This window comes from Telopea speciosissima, chromosome 10, assembly GCF_018873765.1.
Source record: "Telopea speciosissima isolate NSW1024214 ecotype Mountain lineage chromosome 10, Tspe_v1, whole genome shotgun sequence".
NCBI classification, from domain to species: domain Eukaryota; kingdom Viridiplantae; phylum Streptophyta; class Magnoliopsida; order Proteales; family Proteaceae; genus Telopea; species Telopea speciosissima.
The window spans coordinates 56,431,534-56,457,631 of record NC_057925.1 but is presented as its reverse complement, the minus strand read 5'-3'; the positions used below and the strand labels follow the sequence as shown (position 1 = coordinate 56,457,631).

At 38.0% G+C, this 26,098-nt stretch overlaps 3 protein-coding genes and 1 pseudogene across 5 annotated transcripts; 1 reads left to right on the top strand and 3 right to left on the bottom strand.

Annotated features, from left to right (window-relative positions):
* Nucleotides 1–5,876: 5,876 nt before the first annotated feature.
* Nucleotides 5,877–11,181, top strand: LOC122642615 (leucine-rich repeat receptor-like serine/threonine-protein kinase At2g14510). 3 transcript variants are annotated; one of them, XM_043836146.1, is made up of 10 exons: nucleotides 5,877–6,029; nucleotides 6,156–6,702; nucleotides 7,134–7,591; nucleotides 8,066–8,201; nucleotides 8,291–8,362; nucleotides 8,452–8,520; nucleotides 8,831–8,902; nucleotides 10,530–10,601; nucleotides 10,689–10,747; nucleotides 10,831–11,181. In XM_043836146.1, the coding sequence occupies exons 1-9, from the start codon at nucleotides 5,957–5,959 to the stop codon at nucleotides 10,693–10,695; spliced, it is 1,506 nt and encodes a 501-aa protein (XP_043692081.1). In that variant the 5' UTR covers nucleotides 5,877–5,956; the 3' UTR covers nucleotides 10,696–10,747; nucleotides 10,831–11,181. The 3 variants fall into 3 exon arrangements, with proteins under 3 accessions (XP_043692081.1, XP_043692080.1, XP_043692082.1); XM_043836145.1 differs by having other exon boundaries at nucleotides 10,689–10,749; nucleotides 10,834–11,181; XM_043836147.1 differs by lacking the exons at nucleotides 10,689–10,747; nucleotides 10,831–11,181 and having other exon boundaries at nucleotides 10,530–10,605.
* A 2,064-nt stretch (nucleotides 11,182–13,245) lies between these two features.
* Nucleotides 13,246–14,089, bottom strand: LOC122642617. The gene has a single exon (XM_043836148.1). It carries the CDS (start codon nucleotides 14,064–14,066, stop codon nucleotides 13,386–13,388), a length of 681 nt encoding a protein of 226 aa, XP_043692083.1. The 5' UTR covers nucleotides 14,067–14,089; the 3' UTR covers nucleotides 13,246–13,385.
* A 4,321-nt stretch (nucleotides 14,090–18,410) lies between these two features.
* LOC122642620 lies at nucleotides 18,411–20,784 on the bottom strand (annotated as a pseudogene).
* A 3,812-nt stretch (nucleotides 20,785–24,596) lies between these two features.
* On the bottom strand, nucleotides 24,597–25,704 carry LOC122641676 (probable membrane-associated kinase regulator 1). Its single transcript, XM_043834961.1, has one exon. The coding sequence runs from the start codon at nucleotides 25,680–25,682 to the stop codon at nucleotides 24,675–24,677; it is 1,008 nt and encodes a 335-aa protein (XP_043690896.1). The 5' UTR covers nucleotides 25,683–25,704; the 3' UTR covers nucleotides 24,597–24,674.
* Between the last annotated feature and the right edge of the window lie 394 nt (nucleotides 25,705–26,098).

The window sequence follows — 26,098 nt, the reverse complement described above, 5'->3', positions numbered from 1 at the left end:
TTTTATCTCTCAAAATCTGACACACTTTCAATTCCTCTCCCATGATCGACACGTGGCCAAATTAAATTCAACGGTTAAAATAAAAAACAATTCAAAACCCAATCCAACCCAACTCTAACCATGGTTATCCAACTATTACTCTAACGTAATCTCTTTCTCTCTTGCAACTATCGGAGACGTCAACCAGCGCGGTGGCCCTCATCTCTCTCACTTCGGCGCGGCAACCCTCTCCGTCCTCTCCTCTCTCACTCATCTCTCTCTCGCTGCCAGTGTTTCATCTCTCCGGTGCTTTGAGAAATTTATTTTTGGGCTTGATTATTTCTTTCCTGATTCCCTCTCCTTTAGACTGGATTTTTCACTCCGCTGCTTTGAGAAATTTCTTCTGAGGGGCTTATTATTTTTTCTTGATTCCCTATCCTCTAGACTTTGGCTTTTGCATGTTCAAATTTAAAAGAGGTTTCAAGGTGTTTGTTATTCTTTATCTGAAAAATTCTGAGAAGTTACTTGGTATCGAATTTGGGATTCCTAACTTCGTATTTGTAAATTAGTAACAACATTACAGGAGAGTTATCAAATAAATAGCCGAATGGGTTCTCTTCTCCTGAGTCCTGAGTCCCCTGTAAGGAGGGAGTTGCAGTTGGACACAGTCTTAAGTGGAGGTTTCTGGCTGAGCTCTAATGTCTGGATATTCTGCTTTCTTTATTGTTTGACTTAAAGGACGGTTTGAAGCTGGTCTTGCAATTTTTAGAGCTCAACACCTGATTTGTATTCATTGCCTGGAATATATGGAAAGCCAGAAAACCACAAAAGCCTTACAAATGCGGAAATTGGAGACTATGCAATTCTCATAATGGTTATACAAGCCAGCCATAGAAGTATTCCAAAAATTGGAAGAAGAGATAATCAATTCAACTCACGAAACGAAGTAGAAGAATACAGAGAATAATCAAAGGACGTAAGTGAACCGATTGCAGCATTGTAAAAACTTTAGCTAAACCTTTTAGCGGAGATCCTAATATGTAGTAATAAACGATGGGAGCTCAAACTATATATGGCTTATAAAATTTTAAACCGATTCAAACTTTTCAGACATTTATTAAAACTTTTCAACAAAAATGTCTGTTTGTAATTTTCGTCCTCCTCTGTACTCTGGTTTTGTTGGAGACTGTAACTGTAGTACAAAAAGAATAAATACAGACTCTTCTTCTTCTTCTTGTTCGAGATTACTAGTTCAGGGCTTCAATCTTCAAGCTATTACAGTCTTTGTCATTAACCGTTTGGCCATTCGAGTATGTATTTCAGAAGATAATCACTACTCCATTAGTTTCAGAGGACAAATTCATTAGTGGGTTTGATTTTTACACTTTCACTTCCACCTGACAACTGCTGTTCAATGGATAGGGTTGTATGGAACCCAACCCAGAAGAAAATATCAATGAGTTGGCACACAACCAAACCAGAAAACCTCCAATGAATAGTCCAAAGCTATGGTTCTGACGTTCTGTGTCATACAAGAGTCACATGAACTGTTGTTCTATGGATGAAGTCAAGTCTACGAAGAATGGATGACCAAAGGATAATTAAATGAGAAAGGAGAGGAAGGAGAAGGTTGCCGTGCCGAAGTTAGAGAGATGAGGGCCGCCGCGCTGGTTGACGTCTCCGATAGTTGCAAGAGAGAACAGAGATTAGGTTAGAGTGTTAGGTTGGATTGGGTTTTGGATTGGGTTTTGAATTGTTTTTAGTTTTAACCGTTGGATTTAATTTGGCCACGTGTCGACCATCGGGAGAGGAATTGGAAGGGAAAGGTGTCAGAATTGGAGGAGATAAAAATCCCTGATTGGCATTCCTAGTTTTGGGCATTCAAATATTCAAATAAGTTCAAAGTTCCTAAGTATACAAATAACTTTCTATTATATTAAAAAAAAAATCCCAAGCATATAAATAATCAAACATTAATATTTTATTTTTTTTCTTGTAATTACGATATAACCCATATTAGAATTGTCCCATTACAAGCAGGGTTCTATTGGTATCCGATCGGCCAATTTGTAGAGGTATCAGGGGCTAATATCGATTCCTAGTTGATCTCATATTGGTGGATTGGTACAGATCAGAGGTAAAACAAAACAATTTTTAAATGAAACCAAGTAGAAATTGATTCAATATGGGATGATCCAGATCAATATAGGCCAAGACTGATTCCGTATCCGATAGCAATTCATAATGGTCAACTCCAAGTTTTAACAGATTGGCTTCGGGATGGTTCTTGGTTCCAAAATTGACACACTACATGGATTCATCAGTTGCTTGTCAAGCTTGGTTCAAGGAATCGGTATTGAATTGGTTGTATCGATTGATTCGTTTTGATAGAGACCGATATTGATTATTGACTGATATGATACTGATATCGGGTTAAAATGTAAATAAAGTTGAATTTTATTGAGATTTAAGTATGAAACCGTCCAATCCAAACAGATTCGAATTGAAATCGTATCAATTTCGACCAAGACCTATACCGAACCGAAGACCGATTACAAAAACCCTGTTGGCAAGTGATAATTTATAAACCAGTCAAAGTGTCAATATTCCCGAACATTCCCACCAAAATAAAATTCACTAACACTGGTGAACATTATCATGAACTTAGTTTAATAATATAATTTAATTTGGAAAAACATTTTAAATTTTGAAAATTGAAATGAAGGGTGAATTATCTCCGGTTCTGGATTGAAACCCCGCCATTAGTAGGCGGGGTTCAATTTTAAATTATCTCCGGTTCAATTTTTGAAAATTGGAATGAAGGGTGAATTATCTTCGGTTATGGATTGAACATTAGTAGGCTGTGGGAGTTTATTGGCGTGCGTGGGTGGTGTGGATTTGTTCTTTTTGGCGAGTATGATGACCCTTTTCTTGGCATGGTAGTGCATGCGCCTAAGCTTAGCTATGTTAACAGCTTGTTCTCTAGGGAAGTGTCTGTGAACCAACCCCTACTCCGAATGATTCAGTCAATGGCATGTGAGACTGGGTCAATTTCCACTCATTGACTTTGGATATTGTGTATCCATTCCTTGTGTTTATCATGTCCTCTATTTCGATTTCCTTTGTTTGACGTTGGATACGCATGAATGAATAGCCCTTTTCTACTAAAAAAAAGGGTTGAAACTCCTCCATTTCTTTGGTGCACTCCCGCCGAATATTAAAATAACCAGGAAAACAAAGGCCATTGTTCGTTAGTTGACATAAAAAGTGGTCTACCAACAGTATGAGAGAGGCCCACACCTTGCCTGGTGACGGTAGTTGTTACACTCGTGCGAGACTCGTGCAAGCAAAGCAACCATACGATAGGAAACCACTTTATGGGCCGGGCCAGGGTTGAAGTCTTGGGCTAACTCAACAACCTGTCTTCTTCTTCTTTTTCTTCTCCCCAATAAGGCCCAGCCGCTGTATTCTCCCTTCCCCCTTCTATGAAAGAGTTGAACCAGAAATTCATATTTTATCTTCCACTAAAGGCTAAGATGGACAATGAACTATATCATGGGTGTCCATTTTTTTTATTTTTTAATTTCAACTATTTTTATTGAATTTTTATATAATATCTCGAAGCCTATGATATTCTATACGTATTTCTAGTCCCAAGGGTGGGCATGAAGTGCGTACATCTTTTTAGCAGATGTTTGAGTGTTAGTATTTTTTAAGGATGTTAACGGATATTCAAAAAATTGTATTCATTCCGCGTTCATATCCATTTAGGAGAATCCGAATCCATTCGAAAACTAATCGGATACAAATACGATAATCCCCCCTATTCGACCGATTATTATCCGATTCGTTTAGCAATCCAACGGTAATAAAATGTTTGAAATATATCTTTGTGTTCGTCAATCCAATTAAGTTTTTTTTTTTTATGAGTTTTAAAGTTAAACAAATACTGGAGTAGGATACACTAGCATTTCTATGTCTATCTCTCTCCTCCAAACATAAAATGACCTTTATGCCCTCCCCATGCATGATATTAGTTTATTGCATCTCATTGATGTGTTTCCGTGTGCTACTTTAACCCTCTCCCATTAAATAAATATGTCAATATATTGAAGGGAATATGATGAATCTGAGACTAAAATTTGACATGTGGCTGACTGTTGACCCTAGACCATTTTCTAAGCATCCATATGGCTGAAATTTCCACATCTCCTCTCCAGATGGAAAATTTTGATGTCAGTCTATTGGTACCTTCAAGAGCTTACCAATGAAAAAACTTTTTCCACAAAGCTTCTTAAACCATTAATCTTTTCTTTTCTTTTTTGCACTAGCTAGACATCTTAATCTCTATTTACTGGCAAAATTTCCTGAAATGACAAGTGTATTATTCTTGTCAAATCCTGCTATGTTTAAATTTCTAAGTGTCCCCTCTTCTCAAAGTTTTCTTTTTATGTTCATGCATTCTATTTTGAGAGTCTCAAAATTGGTTCCTAAAGCAGCAATTTGAATTGTTCCTAGAGCCAATCACATGGGAGGTTATTCTGACCACAAAAATGTATGACTGTCACCAAAAAAAAAAAATTCTAATTAATTAGAACCTCAGGATATTAACTTTTTTTTTTATATATATTTGTTTTTTGTTTCAAAAAATTCTAACATCTAAAATTTCAATAAGTTTGGAAAGTGAAGAATTAAGTAATCTATAACCTTTTAAAAAGGGATGGTTTGGGTCCCTTCCGTTGAACATGCATTTCTAGAGTCTCTTGTCCTTGTTTTCGTTTGCAATTATTTTTTTGGGTAGTAAATACTTACCCGTTGAGTTAGACAGTGGAGTGGGGCTTTTATATGGAATGGTTTATTCTTAAAAAAAAATTAGACGATTTTACCCTTGATTATCCTATCATGCAAATATAAGATTGACCAAGAATACAAATCGCCCAATCTAATACTTATTCTTAGAATCATAGCAATAAGAGATTCACATTAACATTCTCTCTCCCTAGACAAAATATGGATTAGATCTTGGGATCGAAACCGCTTTCATTTCGCCTAGGTTGGGCTGGGGAAGGGGAATTAAGGGTGAGGTTTAGATATAATATAATCTTTCCTATTCTCAAACATATTCTACCATTTTATATTGTAATTAGGTTTGTCCGTGCTAATTGATATTTTGTAATGTAATACATTTCTATAATTTCAATAGTTTATTATCAACTATAATATTTTAAGCTATGTTTGGATGTGAAGAAAAGGGAAAAAAAAATAATATAATAAGACAAAAAAAACAAATTATGATGCAATGATTGATTTATGTCTATATCTCTCTCCTTAAATTATTTTTTTTCTTCACATCCAATTATTTATAGACGTTTGTTAAGATGTATAAAAAACAAGGGATAAATTATACGCCACTCCTTGGTTTTCAAACGAAACTCAGATCACCCCCTAATTTTTGAAATAACTCAAATCACCTCTTCAACAGTAACGGTGTTAGTCTACTATTAGTTATTGGTGTCAAAGAATTATTTTACCCTTGTACTAAAATATTAAAATTAAATTTACAATACTATCCTTCCTTCATCTTCAACATTGGTCAAGGTGTAGTTTAAAGATTTAAATTTATTTAACTGACTAATATCATCACTTAACGGCATAAAACTAATGGTAGGAACTAATTTGTCATATTGGGATTAAATCAGGAGATAATTTGAGTTTTTAAAAAAATCAGGGGTGATCTGAGTTTCGTTTGAAAACCAGGGGGTGATGTATAATTTACCCAAAAAACAAAAAATTCTTCCTTTAATCCAATAGTTTTCCCGCTCTCTCTCTCATGATTCTTCCCTTCCCAAGACCTCAACTCACCAACGACTGATTCAAACCTTAGTCCAAACCTATCTAGACATGTTCTCCACCTCTGTCTCTCTCTCCAAATCAAAATTCCATTTGATGTGTCAAATACTCACACACATCCTCAGGCATGGCGCTTCTCTCTCTACTGTTTGTTCTCCTTCTCTTCACCGCCGTACGTTCCCAACCGTCACCTCCCAAAGGTACTCCTCCAATCTCAATTCTTTCAACTTTTTTTTTTTGGATTAAATTCAATTTTTTTCATCTCGCTTCAACATCAATCTCAATTTCAGTTTATGATCAGCCCATCGTCCTCTCTTAATTTTCAGGCATTCTTATCGATTGCGGCGCCACTGTTCCATCGGTAATTGACAATCGGGAATGGCTTCCCGATGGTTCCTTCGTCTCAGCTGGTGTAGCCAAAAAACTATCCATTACAGGTCTCTTTCCAACTCTCTCCACCCTCCGTTCTTTCCCTCTTCTTGCCGGTGCTCGCCGGAAATTTTGCTACGTTGTTCCGGTTTTCCAAGGTGCGAAGTACCTTGTCCGGACCACATACTACTATGGCGGAGTAAATGGTGTGGATTCGCCGCCGGTGTTTGATCAGATTGTCGATGGCACGGTATGGAGTGTTGTGAACACCACAGATGATTATGCCAATGGGATGTCGTCTTACTATGAAGGGGTGTTTGTTTCTAATGGGAAGACCATGAGTGTCTGTGTCGCTCAGAACACCTATACCAATTCTGCTCCGTTTATTTCTGCTTTGGAGTTTGTGATTTTGGGGGATTCACTCTACAATACCACGGATTTCGCGAAGTACGGTCTCAGCTTGGTTGCTAGACACAGTTTTGGATACGGAGGGTCACTCCTCAAGTAAGTCGGGACAAATTCACTCTTTAAATTTCTGTGTAAAGTCTAAACTGTTTATGTGGTTTTTGTTTTTGTTTGATTCATAACTCTGCTTAATTCAGCAATTTTCTCCTGCTTTATCATTGAAGAAATGATTACTTTTATACTAAATTACGAACTACATCAAGGAATATTGGTTTTTAATTTTGAAGAAATTTATATCGAAGGATAAAAGAGATAAAGCTCTGACCGAAGCTCAGATACAAAAAACTGAGGTTACAACAAACTAAAAACAAAACGTTCAAACCCAGGAATAACAGGACCAACCCAAAACATGACTATCTATACAAAATCGGAAGATCCTAAAACAGACAACGTTTAGAGAGTCCATTCCTGTTGTTTCTTATTATAATTGGAAATCTATTTATTGATTGCTTGAAACCATGTATCACCAGATTCCCTGATGACCAATTTGATCGATACTGGGAGCCATTTGGAGACAATAATCCTACAATACAAAGCATCAGAAATGTCTCTGTTTCTGGGTTCTGGAACCTTCCACCGGAGAAGATTTTTGATACTGTGCTGATGTCTGAACAGCCCATGGAGCTGCAGTGGCCTCCAGGACCTCTTCTAAATGATACCTATTACACCGCATTATACTTCGCGGATAATAGTAATGCCTCATCAGGGAGCTCCAGAGTATTAAACATCACATTAAATGGAATAGAATATTACAACAATCTGAAGGTGACTCCATTTGGTGTAGCTGTCTTTGCGACTCAATGGCCTCTTTCGGGACTAACAAAGATAATTCTGACTCCTGCGGCTGGATCAGGTGTTGGTCCCTTGATCAATGGTGGGGAGATTTTTGGTTTGTTGCAACTTGGAGGAAGAACTATCACCCGGGATGGTTTGGCTACTGACACCCTTTCTTGTTGAGTAAACCTGGCATGTTTTCTTGGAAACACTCTAAACCTTCTTCCAGGATACACGGGCTGTTTTTGTTTTGGCCCGCATCTAATGGGACATAACTCGAGATGGCACCTAGTCATATAGTCAAGAGTTGACATGCAGCTAACAAAATTATGTGTGAAAACAGCATAAGTGGTTGCAAAAAAATGATGCAATCTAACATTTTGAGCATTCTGTAATCTGCATCACAGTGGACGGAATTGTCATACCTGTGCGATTCTTGGGCCATGGCCCACCTAAGAATTGTTCTAGCAAAAAGACAGTCCAGATATTTGGTCCTGTATGTGGCTGAATTCCCTGAGATAGGTAGGGGGTCTCTAAGAGAATGTGCCAGGTTTCTTCTTTGCTCGAGTTAGTTGTTCTCTTATTGTTGGTATCACTTGCTGACATGACGTTCAATTGCCTGTTGCAGCAATTGCTTTGAAGAGTGTGGGGAATAGTCTGCAGAATCCACCACTTGATTGGAGTGGTGATCCTTGTTTACCTCGTGCATACTCATGGACTGGAGTTTCATGCTCTGAGGGGCCACAGATCCGTGTTGTGGCTTTGTGAGTTGGCACCTTGATCATGAAAAGCTGTAGTCCGTTGCTCATTTTAATCCTTCTGACATCATCTACTCTTTTGGTGGTTATTCCAGAAACTTTACAAGCATGGGTCTTTCAGGATCTCTATCACCATATATGGCCAATTTGACTGCATTGACTGATATGTAGGTTCCCAAAAATTTATAGATCTTGAGTGAGGCGAATATTCAGTGACGGATTTTTCTCATCAACAATTTCATGTTGTGACTAACAGCTGGCTTGGGAACAACAATTTGTCTGGGACAATTCCTGATCTCACCTCGTTAAAGAGGCTTCAGACGCTGTAAGTTTATGAGTTAAATATTCCCTTCTTGCTTTCGTTTTTAGCTTCGGGTTAACAAGGATGGATGTTGTAGCTCATGAGCCATCATGTTAAATAGCTCTACAGTCTCCACTCTCCTACCCTGGGAGAACAGTATTTGAAATTAGACAATGTAATACATTCTTAGCCACTTTTATTGACCCATGATTGAGTGGATCACGTTATTCTCATTGTTGGGAATACTACCTGGTCCTGTTGGACCACCCTTATAAAGTGGATTTTGTGAATTTTGATGTTCCAATGGCTAATTTATTACTATCATTTTTCAAAGGCACTTGGAGGACAATCAGTTTAGTGGAGCGGTTCCTTCATCGCTTGGGAACATCCCAAGATTGCGTGAACTGTAAGTTTTACTTTCTTATGATGACATGCAAGCATTTGGGTCTCTTCATGTACTTAAGTTTGTGCACCTGTATATGCTATTTTTCGAATCATGCGCCCTCCCTACCCCCCACATGAAGAGATAATCTTAAGGGCCTGATTCTGTGATGTTATAGTTGAGCAGTTCATCCTAGTCATGTACTCCATGGTATGATTATTGATATTACAGAAACCTGGCTACTGCATGTTTCCAAGTCTTGGGGTGGGTCACCTGAGTAAAGCTCTTTCTAAACTGATTTGAGACGATCAAAAGCTTTGAAATTGGAGTCCATTTATAAGGGCTCGATGGCTTAACTACAGTTGTGCAAATCTTTTTATGCATGGTGTATGCTTTTTGGGTCATTCCTCTTGGAGTATTTCTGTTACTTTAAAAGGTCACTTAGAACTGTCACAACAACAACTCGGCCTTATCCCAACTAAATAGGGTCGGCTACATGGATCCTTGCCCTCCAATCCGCTCTATTCGAGGTCATACTTGATACAAGGCCTAAGCTATGCATGTTACTTGAAACTGTGAGTCTAACAAATATGAAGCTGATATGTTATTTCTTTAAAGTCTTCTTTGTTGGGTTGGGTTTTCAAATATTAATCCCAGGTACCATTTGAAGTAATGCCCCAAATTAGAGATGTTTGGGATGATTCTTTTTCGTTCCTTTTCCTTACCACCATACTTTGTCTGGAACTGAAAGATACAATTCCAAAGATTTAGCCCGAGCTTTATTTTTAAATCATTCAGTTTCAGTTACTATGACAAGAAAAATATCATAGTACACATAGTATGCTAGATTTAATTTTATGTCATTATCAGATAACATTTAATCTCAAGTGCCCACAATATTCTACCAGGATCAATTTCAATAAGGAATGCCTTAACCACCTAAAAGAGAGGGGAAATGTTTTGGTAATGGAAGAAAACGGACTACGTAAACTAAGAAGCAAAAATAGGAACCAACATGTCGAACTTTTGTTGCTATGGAGAGACAGATTGGTCTTACATCCCTTGTATAAATAACCTACTGTAATATCTATCAGTTTTGGTCCATATATTTCTAGTTATGGCAAATGTTTAATGTTATTATTTCCATATCAATTATATGATTGCTTGCTTGAACCATAAATGATCGAAGTCAGAAACAATGGAAGAGACATAATAGTTTTTTATACATTAAATGATGATTTTGACTCATACCTGATGCCCCAACTTGGAACTCTTGCTGTATATCATGCTTGTACATAAACACACTGTATAACACCAATGCACCCTTGATTGAACTGGCTTCATTATTTTAAACAGATGAACTGTTCATTGCTGAGTTGCAGATTGGATTCTCCAAAATGGTCTACATTTTCCTTTTTCTGAATGGCATATTGTAGTGTCGACCTTGATGTTTTATTATTAATTATCCCGGTTTGTATATATCTAATATGATAATTTTTTGGGGTATCTTAAAACTCAAGTTGAATGGTAAGCATTTTAGCCATATTTAATGACGGCGATATATTTCCCATGAATTTACACTTCATCTTTGTTAAAACATTTAATTCATACTTGGCATGACTTAAAGTTTGTCTTTGCTTGTGTTCTTCAGATTCTTACAAAACAACCACCTGACTGGCCAAATTCCTGACAGTCTTAAAGCAAAACCTGGATTGAACCTTAAGTGAGTGTCTAACTACCTCAGCTCATGTCCACATATCTTACCTTAAATTTCATATCAAGCAATTAATTGATTTTGTTTGTTTCTTAGGACCTAACCTGGAAATAACTTTTCACTGTCACGCCTCCTGCAAAATAATGTGTACCAGAGGGTAACATACAACTCTCTTTCAATTGAGAAAATCATTTTCTGGTTAACAAACTTAATTCATATATTTTTTCTTCACATATTTCAGAACCAGCTGTAGGACATTTTCATGTGAGAGGCTTAGAGATGCAAATACACAAAGGGAAGAATCAAAAGTTTTCCAGGCTAAGCGCTCTGTAAATGACCAAATAAGATCTCGCTGCAATTTGCATTACCGATGTGTACTTGTAATTCTTGTCTACATTTTATCAAATTTATTCATGTTTAAATACAGACTCTGAAATATCCTTATAAAAGTATCAATTTTTTTTATGGAAAGTAATAATATTGATGAATGAGAAGGTCTGATTTTTTAATGTAAATATTTCTTCCTTCTTTGTGTGTGTACTGCAATTTGTATAGAGTCAAATGTCTTTGATATATGTTTGAACCTTTTTTTTTTTTTTTTGTAATTGTTGTCTACATATTGTCAAATTTATATTAGTTTCACTCGGATGAAATTCCAACTTCCAAAGATAGTTTGAACTTGGAAGTTGGAATTTCATCTGAGTGAAACTAATATAAGACTTTCTCGTGCTTCATGTGGATATTTAGCTTTTACCACAGAAAACATGAAATCAACCCCAAGTAGTTGGGATAAGGCTTAGCTGAGTTGAGTACACAGAAACATGAAAACCTTGAACTTTATGTAGATTTGGCGTCCCTGTTTATCTAAACGGTATGGTGGGTAGGTTGAGAGTAAGAGTATGAATTTATACCGTTAGATAAACAGGGACAGCAAGGGTAAGGCCATTACCTGATCCTACCCTCCCTGTTTGCAGCCTTAACTGTGTGGACGCTAATAAAGCAATGCTTGCCATTTTAAGTTCTAACTTGCATGATTTATTACCAAATTGAAATGTTCATGGAGGGATAAATTAGAAACCTTCCCATATTCTGTCCATTCAATGTTGTCCACTTACCCCTTACAGTAAACTATAAGCAGCATCTGATGGACCGATTGAACTTCATCAAAGAAAAAGTCTTCAAACATCACTCTGCTTTTATGTCTCAACTTCTGTTGCTTGCCTAGTTATCGGCTACCCATTAAATCATCTCACATTGTTTATGGCTTCCATTATTTTTATCTTGGGACTGCTTTGAGCATGTGGTTAGCTGTTGTAGCCTGATGTCTTGTCCATATTCTAGTATTAATTAACTGAGAAAAAGTAAATCAGTTCGTTAAAGAACATGAAACACCCTGTCTCTGTGTGTGTGTGTGTGTGAGAGAGAGAGAGAGAGATTCCATTAAGGGCTCAATCATCCACTGATAGAGATCCTCCACAATAGCCACAAAGAGTCTTTTTTCCAAATCGGACTCAAATCTAGGCCATAATTACACTCTGCATTGTTGCAGAGGAAGAAGATCAACAGTATGTCTCCCATCTAAAGTTTTCACAAATAATCATCAAGATCTGTTGCTGTTCAAACGGCATGACATGCTAGGGGTTATCTGTTCAGCAGTATGTCTCCCATCTAAAGGTTTCACAAATAATCATCAAGATCTGTTGCTGTTCAAACGGAAAGCTGATTTTTGGCATAAAAATGTATGTAGGTAGGCTCTATCCAACAGTGGGTACTCTGAGACAATTCTCTTATGATCAGTCCTATAAGCAAATCTTGATTTGGTAGGGAAATGGGATCTCCAATAGCTGGAGACAAGAGATTCATAAGAGAAAACCTAAATAAACGAGCCTCTGCTTGTGCCTCCAAAGATAAAGGTACCTGAACAGCCATTTGATCCCCATCAAGTCACAAGGCGGCAAATAAGACCCGAGATCTTGCTTCTTGGTTAAGAATAGGTTGTTAAAGTAAAATCATTTTCAGGGTCTCATGGCCTATTCTCAAATGAACTTCAGTTATGTCAATATTATCAGGATCCATTTAACCTAATGATATTCTCTCTCTCTCTCCCAAGGATTGGACCTTCCACCTCATGGTTTCTCACATGATCAACATAATAGAGATGTTACAAAGAGGAGAGTCTCCTTCTCTCTTGGTAATAGGAAAAGAAGGAAATGAACTAACTTTATGCATTTAAATTATACCTTGCATTTGTATGTATTCCCATGTGGACCAACCATTTTGTTTGCTGTCAAAGCCATATTGCATTAATGGTTTTTTGAAATTGTGAACAGTGGAAACTGATGTATGAGATTAAAAAATTTCCACTTCCAAATGGGTCCTTGAAGTTGTTCTTTGTTAAATCAACTTACAAGATCATCACTGCTATCTAATCTATAGGACCTCAGTGATTTATCTCAGCTGGTCACAAATAATTGAACAACAACGATGATTTTGCAATTATCTTCTCAAGTTGAAAATTTAGCTGTCCTAAATTCCTGCACCTGTGAATTTCTTTCCTTCTCTGAATTCTCACAATAGGTCATTTCATAGTTGGCAAAAAGAAAAGATACAAGATGTTAATGTCATACTACCCAACCCAAAAAAAAAAAAAAAAGAAGTCATAACTTACATACAAAATGCACCAGATCTGCAATTCAACATAATTCATCTAAATATGAGAGAAGAGGGGGGGGGGGGGAGAAGAAAGGATAAACATTTTGGACAATCCTACTACCAAAGAGAGTAACTTCAATCCTAAATCATTTTCCTCTCACCACTTCCTTTCTTAAGAGAAAGCGAGGGAGGGAATGTACTAGTCTTTGTTTGGGTGCAAGGAGGGACATGGACAATAGGCCTTATTCTTATACTAGCTGATGATCTTGTCCTCTCCAACTCTTTCTTTATCCTCTTCACATGCTTCTCTCTGTTCCATGACCTTTCTTTGTGTTCCTTCCCATCATCCATAGGGCAAATATCAGCAAGTGAACCCGAAGAAGATGATGAAGACGATGAAGATGGTGACAATGATGATGCCCTCTGTTTCCTCAGTCTTAATAATTCCTTCCATATAACAGTACACTTAGGGGGCCGAGGAGATGGATCATCATCCATGAACCAGCTGAGTCTATTCTCCTCTTCCTTCTTTTTCTCCTCCTCCTCCTCCTTTGGTTTTAGAGAGATGCTGTTGAGTTGCTCTGCATGATGCATTGACCAGAAGGGAAGCAGCTTACCTTCAAAGAAGAGCTCATCTGCTGTTAACATGGAATCACTACTGGCATTGCTGGAGAGGAACTCAAAGTCTACGTTACGTGATTTCTCTTGTTCTGTTTCATGGTTTCTGCAGGTCTGATCAGAGTTTGGGGTTATGGAGAAGAAATTCTTGGTGTCAAGGAAGTCAGAAGAGAAAGAGATTCGAGGACCTGATGTTAGTTCCATGGATCTAGAGGATGTTGAGGACTGAGGAGTCTTCTTGGGTTGTGTTTTTAAGTAGTGCATGGGGTGTGTATCTGTGAGTTATAAAGTGAAGCTTGTGCTATTTTTAATCATCTCTTTGGCTGGGAAATGCTGGAGACAATGAGATTATAAAACTAAGTGGTCTGGTGAAGCCGAAACAAGTGAGCTAAGTGTCTGTTTAGAATATGGGAACAGCACATGGATCCCATTGGAAGTAAAAGAAAAAAGATGTTCTTTGCAGAACTAGTACTGATATCTAAATGTTATTAAGGGGAAAAAGGTGTCCAAAAGGAAAAACTATAACAGTAGAAAGATCAGAAATGACTGAGAGCCAGACAAATTGTATACAAAAAGGAAATTAATAGAGAAAATAACCCCTAAATTGGACTATAAGAAATGAGTTTCTCAGTAACTTGAAGTTATTGATTTTACAATAATCTTTTTTTTTTTCCTTTTGGAATTTGGAGAGGAAATGTTGCTCCATTGTGACCAAATGGTCATGGGTTCGAGTCTGGAAATAGCCTCTTTGCGAAAGCAGGGGTAAGGCTGCGTATATCATGACCCTCCTCAGACCCTGCAGTGGTGGGAGGGTCATGCACTGGGTACGCCCTTTTTGGAATTTGGAGAGGAAAAGGAAGTCTTTTTTCTCCCCCTCCCCGCACCCAACAAAAATAAAAAGATATTTTCTTTATTGGGTTCAACTCATCATCAGTGAAAGGAGAAAAAAAAAAAAGGCTAAAAGATGAGGAAATGGACTGGGACATTCTTAGCACTTATTTCACCAAGCTAGGTTCATTTATTAACAACTCCATTAATGGCCATAAAATTAGTTTAATATTTATTAGTCAAAGAGATAAAGCTGATGAGATTTGACTCTTGAATCTCTTTGTTTACAAGACTATATATAACATGGGCTAAGCCCTAGCATGTGGTCACATGATGGAAATTTCTTGCCATGTGAAGACCCACCCACCACTAGATCAAAAATACACTAATTGACCGAAATACCCTTTCAAAGTTTAATCAGTGATGTTGTATTTCTTAAAGTTTCTCACTGAGGAGGAGGATGGTTTGGTCATTTAGATAGGTCTACAAGTGGTAGATATCATGTTCATCTCCATAGGAGTTACATCTAAGATGTTGGCAGCTCTAATGCAGCTTAGACAGCTAATAAACAGTACAGGTAGTTTTAGAGTATTATATATAGGAGAATCTGACAAATCTATGAAAATTATCCCAAACAAATGTCCAAAGGGATAGAATTTTGGCATTGGATGACTCTTTGGTAAATACAATATATGGCAAAAGAGTAGCCACGACGTCAGAGTAATGTTTACCTCTCTCATGGGATTTTTTTTTTATTATTCTCTCTTCTGTTCTCATCATGTAGGTTTCATGTGGATAATATTATTTTCTACATCGTCTGGTATAACGAACAAATTTTTCCCCACACTAGCGTCGTGGAAAACCCTCCTACTCATGGTCTGATCCGATTACACTGCCTTTCTTTTTTAGGTTTTTCTAAAGTTCAAATATTAAAAAGGGCATACCTAATGCACGAGGCTCCTACCACTAGAATCAGGATTGTCTCCAGGGAACCCAGCGCCCAAGGTGCGCCCAGGGTGCATCTAGTGGTTGAGCTGTGCCGCACACATCTCGGTGCATGCCTAGGGATGTGTGCGGCACAGCCCAACAGCTGGATGCACCCTGGGCGTGCTGGACTCCTTGGAGACGAGCTAAATTCCCTACCACTATGGGGCAGAAAGACTATTTCAAGACTCGAACCTACAAAAACTAAGTTGCAATGGAGTAACCTTACCGTTGCGCTGAAGGCCGCCCTCTATAAACTACAAATGTAAGGGCCAAAAATACTTTTCTATTAGTTCTAAAAATCTGAGCTCCTTCCGCTCTTCCCTATTTTTAGAGGGGATATGAGGCATAAAGTACAAATCTAAGGGCCCTAAATTTCTCAAAATATGAGCTGCTTCCACTCTCCCCTTTCACTGAATCAACTAAAATACTACTATTACTAGCCTTTTTCTTTTGTTTAGACTTTAGATCATGCTAGCAACAACAGCTAACCATGTTATGCATTTATGCTACTGTAATTATTGGTTTGGCATGGAAGAGAGAGACTCATTAAATATGCATTTTTATTAGCCAATTTATAATCTCAATCGTAATCCATACCTTCGATTAGATTTTCATCTTATTACTTGTAATTAATGTCATTTGGGGCTCATAAACATTGATCTTAACAATTTAGGAGCTCTTCCCTATGAGTGATCCTGTGGCTATAGTTGTTTAAGGGTACAGTTACAGTAGCGAATTAAATATTCTAGTCTCATGAAGGCCATTTTCATTCCTTCATAAGTAGAAGTGGAACAGCAATTATAGCACCACCCTTTTTCTTGAAAATTGAAATAAAAAATGGGACCACAAGTTCACCACAGTCCACAAGTAATTGTATTAGCGCACCCATCACCTTGGGGTCCAAGATTTTAAAAAAATTGGATTAGAATGGATGTATTAGCCCTATTCCAATCGGGTTATATTGAGCTAGGGCTGTGTTTGGTATGCATTTTTGGAACGCAGTGTAGGTCGATTTCGTATTCTCAGATGATAAAAACAACTATTATTATCATCCAAGAATGCAAAATCGACCTAGAATGCATACCAAACACAGTTCTAGATTCTGACTATACCTCATTCTTAAACTCCTCTTTTAAATTAATCATGAATGCATCTTCATTTTTAACTATTTACCCCTATTTTTTTTTGTTAAAAAAATAACAGAAAAATGAATGAAACTTATCTCTTATAATTAGATTTACAAGATTATTTTTAATCAAAAACTCTAAAAATTCAAAAGATATGTGAAAAATTTCGTTTCCTCTCGGTTCCATTTTCTAAGGTTTCAGTGAATTCCAACTTTACCTGTGAGTAAGAATCAAGATATCGATTTCGGACTTAGTTATAGGCTCAAAATCAAGACGTGCCAGATCTCGCTTTGAGATTTTGACATTGAGTTTTGACCCTGAGTCTCCCTAGGTTGAAATTCAAGATCAAACTTGAATTTCAACCATGGATTTCGTTTCTATCAGGTCCGAAACCAAGACAATTCAGAGATATTGATCAGTTTCGACCAAGATTTACTTCCATGAGTCCAAGATGCAAGACCACTCCTCCATTTGACTTTTCAAAGGAAGAGGACCAAGAGGTTCAGCGAGGCTGATATCTACTAAGGAAGAAAAAAAATTGGTCCAGTGAGGCTGGACACGTGCATAGTCATGTGGATTTAAAGTCCAGTTTGAGGTAGAACATAGCTGTTAACGTGAACCCTTAATCTTAAATGTTTCTTTTTTATCCATGTGTTGGCTGTAATTAGATGGAGGAAGCAACCTAGGTTTGACTCTTTAAGTGCCAGTTAGTGAATAATCATTGAAGACCTGTTTTATCAAGGGTGAGAGAATGCTGCCTGGGCCTCTAGAGTCTATACGTGCACGTTGACCAATGGCATCGATCTGGGCAGTATTGTATCTAGGCGCAGGAGCCACACTGGCCACGCGTTCTTTTTTCCTAAAAAAAAAATAAGCCACCACTAATCCTTCTGAACCATGTAATCAAGAATTCAAGATGGATAGAAGGAAAATAAAATTTCCAAGTGTATCCAAACACTAGATGATGATTCCAGGCTTTGAGCTAATATTTAAAATTTCAAAATTGGTTGAGGAAGTTGAGCAGAAAATACCAGTGATCCCTCTGTTCTCCAGACAGGAAAAATATTCCTGCAAATGAAGGCAAATTTGTAAGGGAACTGAAACAATTTGGTCTTCCAGTCAGAGTTTATTAATGGACTGCAAAGTATAGGCACTCTCTTCAATGATGAGTTTCAGTTGACGAAAACAGCAATGCAACCAGTGGGTTCATAAATATATGAGAACATTCTAAATCTAGTACAGCATCATCAGAATATCAAACAACTATAATCTGGCAGAATATAAGAGATTCCAAGCTATAAAACATAGTGTAACCTCAAAAACATTGCAAATTGGCCAAATTTGTGCTCAACTTTGAACCAAAATGAACCAGCCGGGCTGACCTTGGGCTCAATTTGGTTCACTATTTATCAATTCTCCAACCCAGGCCTGTTTCACTTGCATCCCCCTACACCTCATTTTCCTGAAACTGAATTGAACATTGGAATTTTAGGAAATTTATTCTATTGCAAACCTGAAATTCTTTCTTATTTCGTTTCCCTTTTATGAAACTGTCGTTTATAAAATGTTCTTGGTTCAACCATAGTTACCAAACAAGGTCCCTAGTTAGCTTCAACAAACCTCCATTCAATCCTGATCCAAATCATAATGCAAAAAACCTCTCATCCAGCACATATCTTCTATCTCTCATGAGCCTAATCAACTTTTCCAAAATCTGATAGATAGTCACATTTTGTGGATGAATCCTATCCCCCACAACAAAGATGTGGACCTTCTTTTCAAGCTCAATCCAACTCATCCCTGTCTCTTTCTTTACCTTCATCTCCTTCATTTTCGTGACAATCCTGGCTCTCTCTTCCCATCTCCCCTCTGATGAGTATATGTTTTCCATCAAAATATACGGCGTAGGGTTGCAGCCAAAAGCAAGTGGTCAGCTACATATCTCCCTAAAGTTGAACCCCCAAGAATGCTACAGGCACCTAACAATGCCTGCCAGACTAGCACACCAGGCTCCAACTGCAGCCCCTCAATGAATCTCTTAGCTTCAATACAAACGTCCTGCCCGGCCCAACAAGTCGACTAGACAAGCATAATGCTACACCCTTGGACTAAATCCATGGACCATAGCCATAGAATCCAAGAATTCCATTCCCTTGTCAACTGATCCAATATGACTACAGGCATGAAGTAATGATAAAAATGTAAGATCTGTTGGCTCCACACCTTCGAGTCGCATCTTTTCATACAATTGAAGTGCTTCAAAGCCACAACCATGACGTGCAAAGGCTGCAATCATGGAATTCCATGAGACTGAATTTCTGTAGGCCATCTGATAAAAAATTTTACAGAGTTCTCCAAATTCCCACACTTGGAGTACGTAAATGTTAATGAGCCCTATGCTTCGAATGGATTGACCCCAAAGCTTTTCTTTATCAATAAGGAGTGAATTTGTTGGTCAAGAGTTAAAACTGTATCAATGCCAAACACCCCAAGAATGGCAGAAACCATGTTTGAATCAATCAAAATGCCCATCTTCACCATCTTTACAAGGAGCCTGACAGCTTCTTCTAATCCATTTTGAGCAAGACCCACAAGAATAACAGTCATGGGAACTTCATCCAGCTCTTCAGCAGCCTCAAAAATCCGGCATGTATCTTCCATGCTGTTACACTTGAAATACAAATCCATTAGTGCACTTTCAATGTTGGAAAAAGAATTCGATTATGAATTAGATTTCGATTCCCACTAGGAAAACTTAGGGGTAATTTGGTAATTATCCCATTACTTAGTAATAGGGTTTTGCATTATATATAAATATGGTTTGAATACCCTAGAACAAACTCTCATAAAATTATTGAGGTTTTCCATTTGCACACCTTGTTTTCTCCCTTGGAGAAGAAAAACCTTCTGGTTGATCCATGTATATGACCTCATCTAAATGTTCATTAAGGAAAAGAGTCTGTACCAGGATTTTCACACCATATCTATATATAATGCAAAACCCTATTACTAAGTAATGGGATAATTACCAAATTACCCCTAGGTTTTCCTAGTGGGAAGGAATTTCTTTTCCAACATTCAATGCATAAATCTGTCTCAAATCCTGATTTCAGGACAAGTCTGTGTGCCTGACGCCCTTCTTTCAGAGCCCGTAACCCATATCATGCCCACAGAAAACTTGAGTAGGTCGAAGAATTAGGCTCCACTGATCCAGACTGGATCTTCAAGAACAAATTGAAAACTCTGATCATAAAATTGTCTTTGCAAAAGGCCTGAGATCACAGTCCTCCAAGTGATGACATTCCTCAGAGACATCTCATCAAACACCCACCTCCCTGAATTAGGACACTCACATTTGAAATAGGAAGCTACAAATCGTTTGCCACTGGAATTTCCTGTTCATACCCATTTACAAATATCAAACAATGTATCAACTTACACACAGAACTAAGATCTGGTTTATCACAAACAGATAAAATGGAAGTCGGAGTTGCAGGATCAAATGGGAAATCGCAAGAAAAAAAAATCCAAATCCCGTTTCGAATCCTTCAACCCTTAATCAACCCGATATCATTGAGTTCCAGGAAATAGTGGCTTATATCGGCATTTGATCGAACACTTAGCAGCGTAAGATAATTCTCCGCAATTCAAGAACATATATATGAGGGAGTTCCAAATAACAAGAACATTCCGGATATTATCCTGATTCTTGAGATTGAAAATTTCAGAATGCCTGATGATGCTGGCATGAACAGAAGACCCAGGACCCAGCTGTCCTCCTCTTCCACAGAGGGAAAGAAGGCGGCTTGTATCTACATAATGTAGGACAAAACCAGTATTTCTCATATCCCAGAGGAAGAATTCGCGAACTCTGGTTTCTGTTCCTCAAGAAAGAAGATATCAGAGAGGAGGTAAGGTGAGTGTAGAATTTGCTCAGTATCCATCTCGCTTTCATCCATGAAACACAGCCTCACGGTTTGGAGTTCGGTTTCAAGAAGATATAGAGGAGAGAGTTTTTGAACTTTGAAAAGAATAAGGTAACGGTCTTTAAAGCAACCCAATCAGCTAACATACGCCGGAATCGAAGAAGGGCCACTTTGGCGGGAATACGGTGAATAAGGGCCAGTTTGCTTAGGTTGGCAGCCAGGCACTTATGTTTTGGGATAAGCCTCAACTCAAGGAGTCGATGAAGGTTCCATCTAAAACCATTAAGACCCTCACCGACTGCGCAAGTTAACTGGTAATTTTTTTATGGGAAGCAGTTTTCTGTCCGGGAGTGTGGTCTACGTCAGCACTCCCATGTGTCTATCTCTCTCCTCCTTAAAACAAAGGGATATAAATGTTTTTTCAAAAAGGGAGAAGAGAGATAGACTCATGGGAGTGCTGGCATAGGTCACACTCTTTATTTATAAAAAATGAAGGTTCCACACTTCCACCTAACTCGTGTAGTCGGTGAGGGTTTTAAGTTTTAATGGTTTTAAGGCTGGTTTGGTCTTTACCCAAAAAAAAAAAGCGTGGTTTGGTATGATTTCTATTTCAATTTCATAGGATAATGAAAATGAAATTGTTTAGTTTGACTTCCACGCTTTATTTCAGTGAGATAGAAATTAAATGAAAAAGAAATTATGAAATAATTGAGGAGTTGTTTCAATTTTAAAATTAAAATTGATTTCATTATTTCAGTGATAGACAAACTAACAATTTCATGTTAAAAATAAAACATCACCCTTCTTCTTCTCTTGATGGTCTCACCAACACCTTTATCCAATTGCTTGCCAGTCTGCTACCACATCCCTGCCACCATTGCCTCCATAACCACTACCACATCACCACTATCACCATCAGCTCCCCGTCACCATCGCCACTACCACCATTACCACCATCATCGCTGCCGCCACCACCACCACCACTCCCTTCATGGCCTTGCTCCCGCTACCACCGCCCTCTCCCAGAGAAATATAGAGAATCTATTTTCAAAAATTGAACTACCAAATGAGATTTTTTATTTTTGAAATATTTTCAGATTGATGTAACCAAAATAAGTTCAATTTCTTGCCTAAAATTCTATTTGTTGATTATTTCATGAAATCAATCCAAAATTGAAAGAGAAATCATACCAAATGGGTGGCATTAGTTAGATCTTATGATCGAATCTCACCTCCACCTTAAAAGCCTTGAGGAGATGTCAAACGAGGTCTAGTTTTGATTCCATTATGATGGGAATAGCAGCAATTCAACCAGTTGTGGATGACAAGACAGTGTCTATTGATACAACTCAGCCCATTAAATTTCTCAACGTATTTTCAGGTTTGTGACGTTATATTTGGTGCTTGAGTTATCAACTTCAACCTTGGTTTGTCTACAAAACAGTAAGTAATCTAAACCCCTTGTTACATTTATATTCATGTATGATTTGGATGATATATTTCCTACACTATAGATCTTGCTATTATTTTTGTATTCCGTGGAAGATCAATATCATTGTTGATTCTTTAGCAAAGAAAGCATTATCAGTGGTGTGTGCGGTAGTAACTAGTATGGCCTAATTCCACTCGATGATTGGAGGAGCTATATGACCCAACAAATGTGGATTCTCCATGTTATAATGAATAAATTTAAATTTCATTTTAGCCAAAAAAAGAGGCCTTATTCTGCTTAATATGTTTTTTTGGGTATGTGATCTGTGTTGGGTTACATGGTCTCTACACCAGTGTCTAGACCAATGGGGGAGACAGCCTGGGTATCCACCCAGGGGGCATGGGCATAATTTCATAACGTCCAGTGAGAGGACATATATAAGGGGGCACCAGTGCACCATTATGCAAGGATCTTTTTCCTTTTTTTTTTTTTTTATAAATATATCAAGTCACATTGAAACCGCATCTGAGGTCTAGTTAATTTTAGTATGTTATCGATTTCTGTAAAGTGTCCCTTATTGGTTTATAATCAGTTTTGTCCTGGTTTTTTATATGTAAAAATATAAAAATTTAAAAATATATTAAGCAATAGTTTTCATTAGGGGTGTAAATGAATTGCCGAAATCTGTTTCCGTATCCGTTTAGCACTATCCGAATCCGTTCGAAAGCTAAACGGATGCTGATGCGGATAGACTATTGCTATCCAAAAAGCTATATTTACATGTAAACGGATAAAATATCCGATCCATATCCGTGTCCATATCCGTTTAGCACTATCCGAATCTGTCTGATAGCTAATCGGATGCGGATGCGGATATAGCACTATCAAAGCCGAATCCGATCCGTTTATAACCCTAGTTTTCATACACGCCTGTGCACATGCACGTTCTACATTGATTACAATTGGATGGGCATCCGAAATGACCAAGGACCCCGCCCCTATATCATAGGCTTGACAGGGGGAATCTTCTGTGCTCGAGTCCTATACCCAATGTATTAACATTTTTTTTTTAGATTACTAAGAAAGAAAAAATAAATTTTATAAAGAAGAACCCAACGTATTAAGATTCAATGATCTCATCAAAAATATTTTGCAGGGAAAAGAAGGTTGATAAGCTTCGTGGCACTTGCCCATAAATAGAAAGGGCAAAATGATTGCCCTGCTTCTTGTGAAATGAAAAATCTCACCCTTGTCAACATTCTCATCATGGTTCGTAGTCTTGGGATCAGATCGATCAATTTGCTTGGATTGGATAGATGAGTATCGATCGAGACCGTTTCCAAATATTGAACATATGAATCCATTGGTACAACTCAAGGGTTAATAAAGTAATGAAAACTGATTTTTATTGAAAGCAAGGGCAATTTTGTCCAATTCAAGGGGATTTCCAAATTGGTATCGACCAAGACAGATCTCAATCCCAATCGGACTTCCAATACCTTAAACCATGCTTCTCATTGGCCATTTAGTGCATGGGCAGTTGGGCCTCACAGCGTGACAACAAGCCCCCTCCCTATTTTGTAAGGAACACATAAGAAGATTTATCATTAGGGAAATTATTCTCTGTACTAAGGGCACAGGATGCGCCCAGACACATGGGAGGTTGATGAAATGACCACCTCGTTCTCCTAAATGACCAAAATAGTTGCCCCATCCCGTCCCATGTGTCCGGGCACAGCATGCTCCCCATGTGCTCCGGGTAGAGAACATCGCCCGGTATCATTATATCCGACTCCGCATACTCACCTAACAATCCCATCAACCAAAAAAAAAAAACAAAAACAAAAAACCCCTTGCTATGTAGTCTTACTGTTCGATTGGAATATCAGATACCAATATCTGATCAACTGATCAAAATAAACAAGAAACCGAAGTTTTTTTTTTTTTTTTCCTACTCCCCTAATTATAATATCATATGAAGAAATTAAAACGACAATTCATCATAAATATCCATCCATTTATAACCAATCTCTCTCACTCTCATCTTATCTCATAAACAGATAAACTCCACTGAAAGCGCCCACATTGGCACATGGATGCTTTCCCTTCCCAGTTCCCACTGACCAGAATTGCCAATTAAAAATCACAAACAGACAGAGACAGATAGGCTCAGAATAATTCAAATTCAAGGAAACTGATGGAACGATCGATGAAGCAATAGAACAGAACAGAACCGGTGATAATAAATAACAAATAAAAAAAAGAATCCCTCCATACACCCACCAAGAAATCTGACTTTGATATCCTAGATTTCAATTACCAAAGCCAATTAAGTGAAAATCGAGAAGGGTTTCTCAATTGATTATCATTAGAATACTAAACTAAAATCTCCATTTCGTTCTTGCAGAAGGGAGGAAACAAATTTGTTTTTCTATTTTAGATTCAAAAGTTATAACTTGAAATTCAAATATTACAGAGAGAAAGCTAGGGAGACAAATTTTTCAAGCTAAGATTAGAAGTTAGCGATTTCAGAATCCTTACTTACCAATGTTTTATTCTGGGCCATAGAATTCTTACAATGTGTAATTGCTCCTTGAATCGCATTCTGCAACTCCTCCATTGACGACGAATCCGAAGAGTACATACCACCAATCACAGCACTTTGACAAAGAACTCCCGAATGACTCGGTGATGACCGCCTCGACGATGGGCAACTCGAGATGCAACTTCTCCTTCTTGGGTATCTCAAACTCAGATTTCCAGAAAAGGAATGAGGGATCGTACACACACCATTGTTGTCTTTCCTTGTGTTCGAAACTACAACAGTTTCTCCTTCTTTCCCTGCAGATCTCTCTGTTTTCGTCGGCAGAGACACCGCAGTCGCAATCGTCGCCATCTTCTCCGTCTGCTGCTGTTGCTTCTGTGAAAGCTTCTCGTATAAAGGTTTCACCTTCTTTAAGTACTTACGAATGACATCTTTGGCCGAAGAGCTCATCCGCTTCACCGAAGAAGCAGAGACCGAAACGTTCTCTTGATCTCTGTTTTTCCGAAACACAGAAGAGAATCTCGCTAAGGAAAAGTACTTGGGTTTCTTGATTTGTTGGTTTTGGTTGAGTCGTTTGAACTCGTCTTCCTCGGTAACGGAACTGGGTCTAGACGAGTCACACTCGGCGAGTAAACCGAGGTCGCTGGAGAAGGATGAGTGAGAATCGTTGGAACTACCGGTAGAGTCACGAGAAGCGGTGGTGGTGGTGTCGGAAGAAGAGGAAGTGCTAGAAGAGGCAAGTAAGAGGGTTCTAACCATGGAAAGACGAGGAGAGAGGTGGAGAGGTAAGAGTTGACCTTTGTAGAAAAGCTCGTCGGCAGGACAGAGCTTGGAAGAAGTTTTGCGAGGTGATAGAGAGATTGTGAACTCGAAATCTGATGAAGATGATGAAGAGAAAGAGTGAGAAGGAGAGGAAGGGAGGGTTAGAGATTTTGATGATTCATTCTCTTCTTTTCTTCTTCTTCTTCTTCCCATCTTTACTTGATTTGCTATGTTATCAAATGGTGTACATGTCCTTACATTGAAAGTAAATAGATGACAGAGATAGGTTTTGAGATTTTGAGGGAGAGAGAGAGAGAGAGATGTGGGGTGGGGTTGCTTGTTATAAATGTAAGTGCAATAATGGAGGAAGTAAGTTCATAAAAGGAAGATGAGGATATGAGGAGGATATGAGGAGGGGAATTGAAGACGAAAGTTTTGAAACTTCTGGTTGTAGTTTCGTTTTCTTCTGTTTACAGTTTGCATGTGGATTGTTTGGAGGCATGTGTCGTTCCCTTACATAAATATACCGAGTTTTTGGTAATCTCACGTGCCATACACGTGGTAGGGGGGTTGGAAAGAAACTAGAAAGAGAGAGTACTTTCTTTCTTCTTTATCTATTTTTTTGGGTG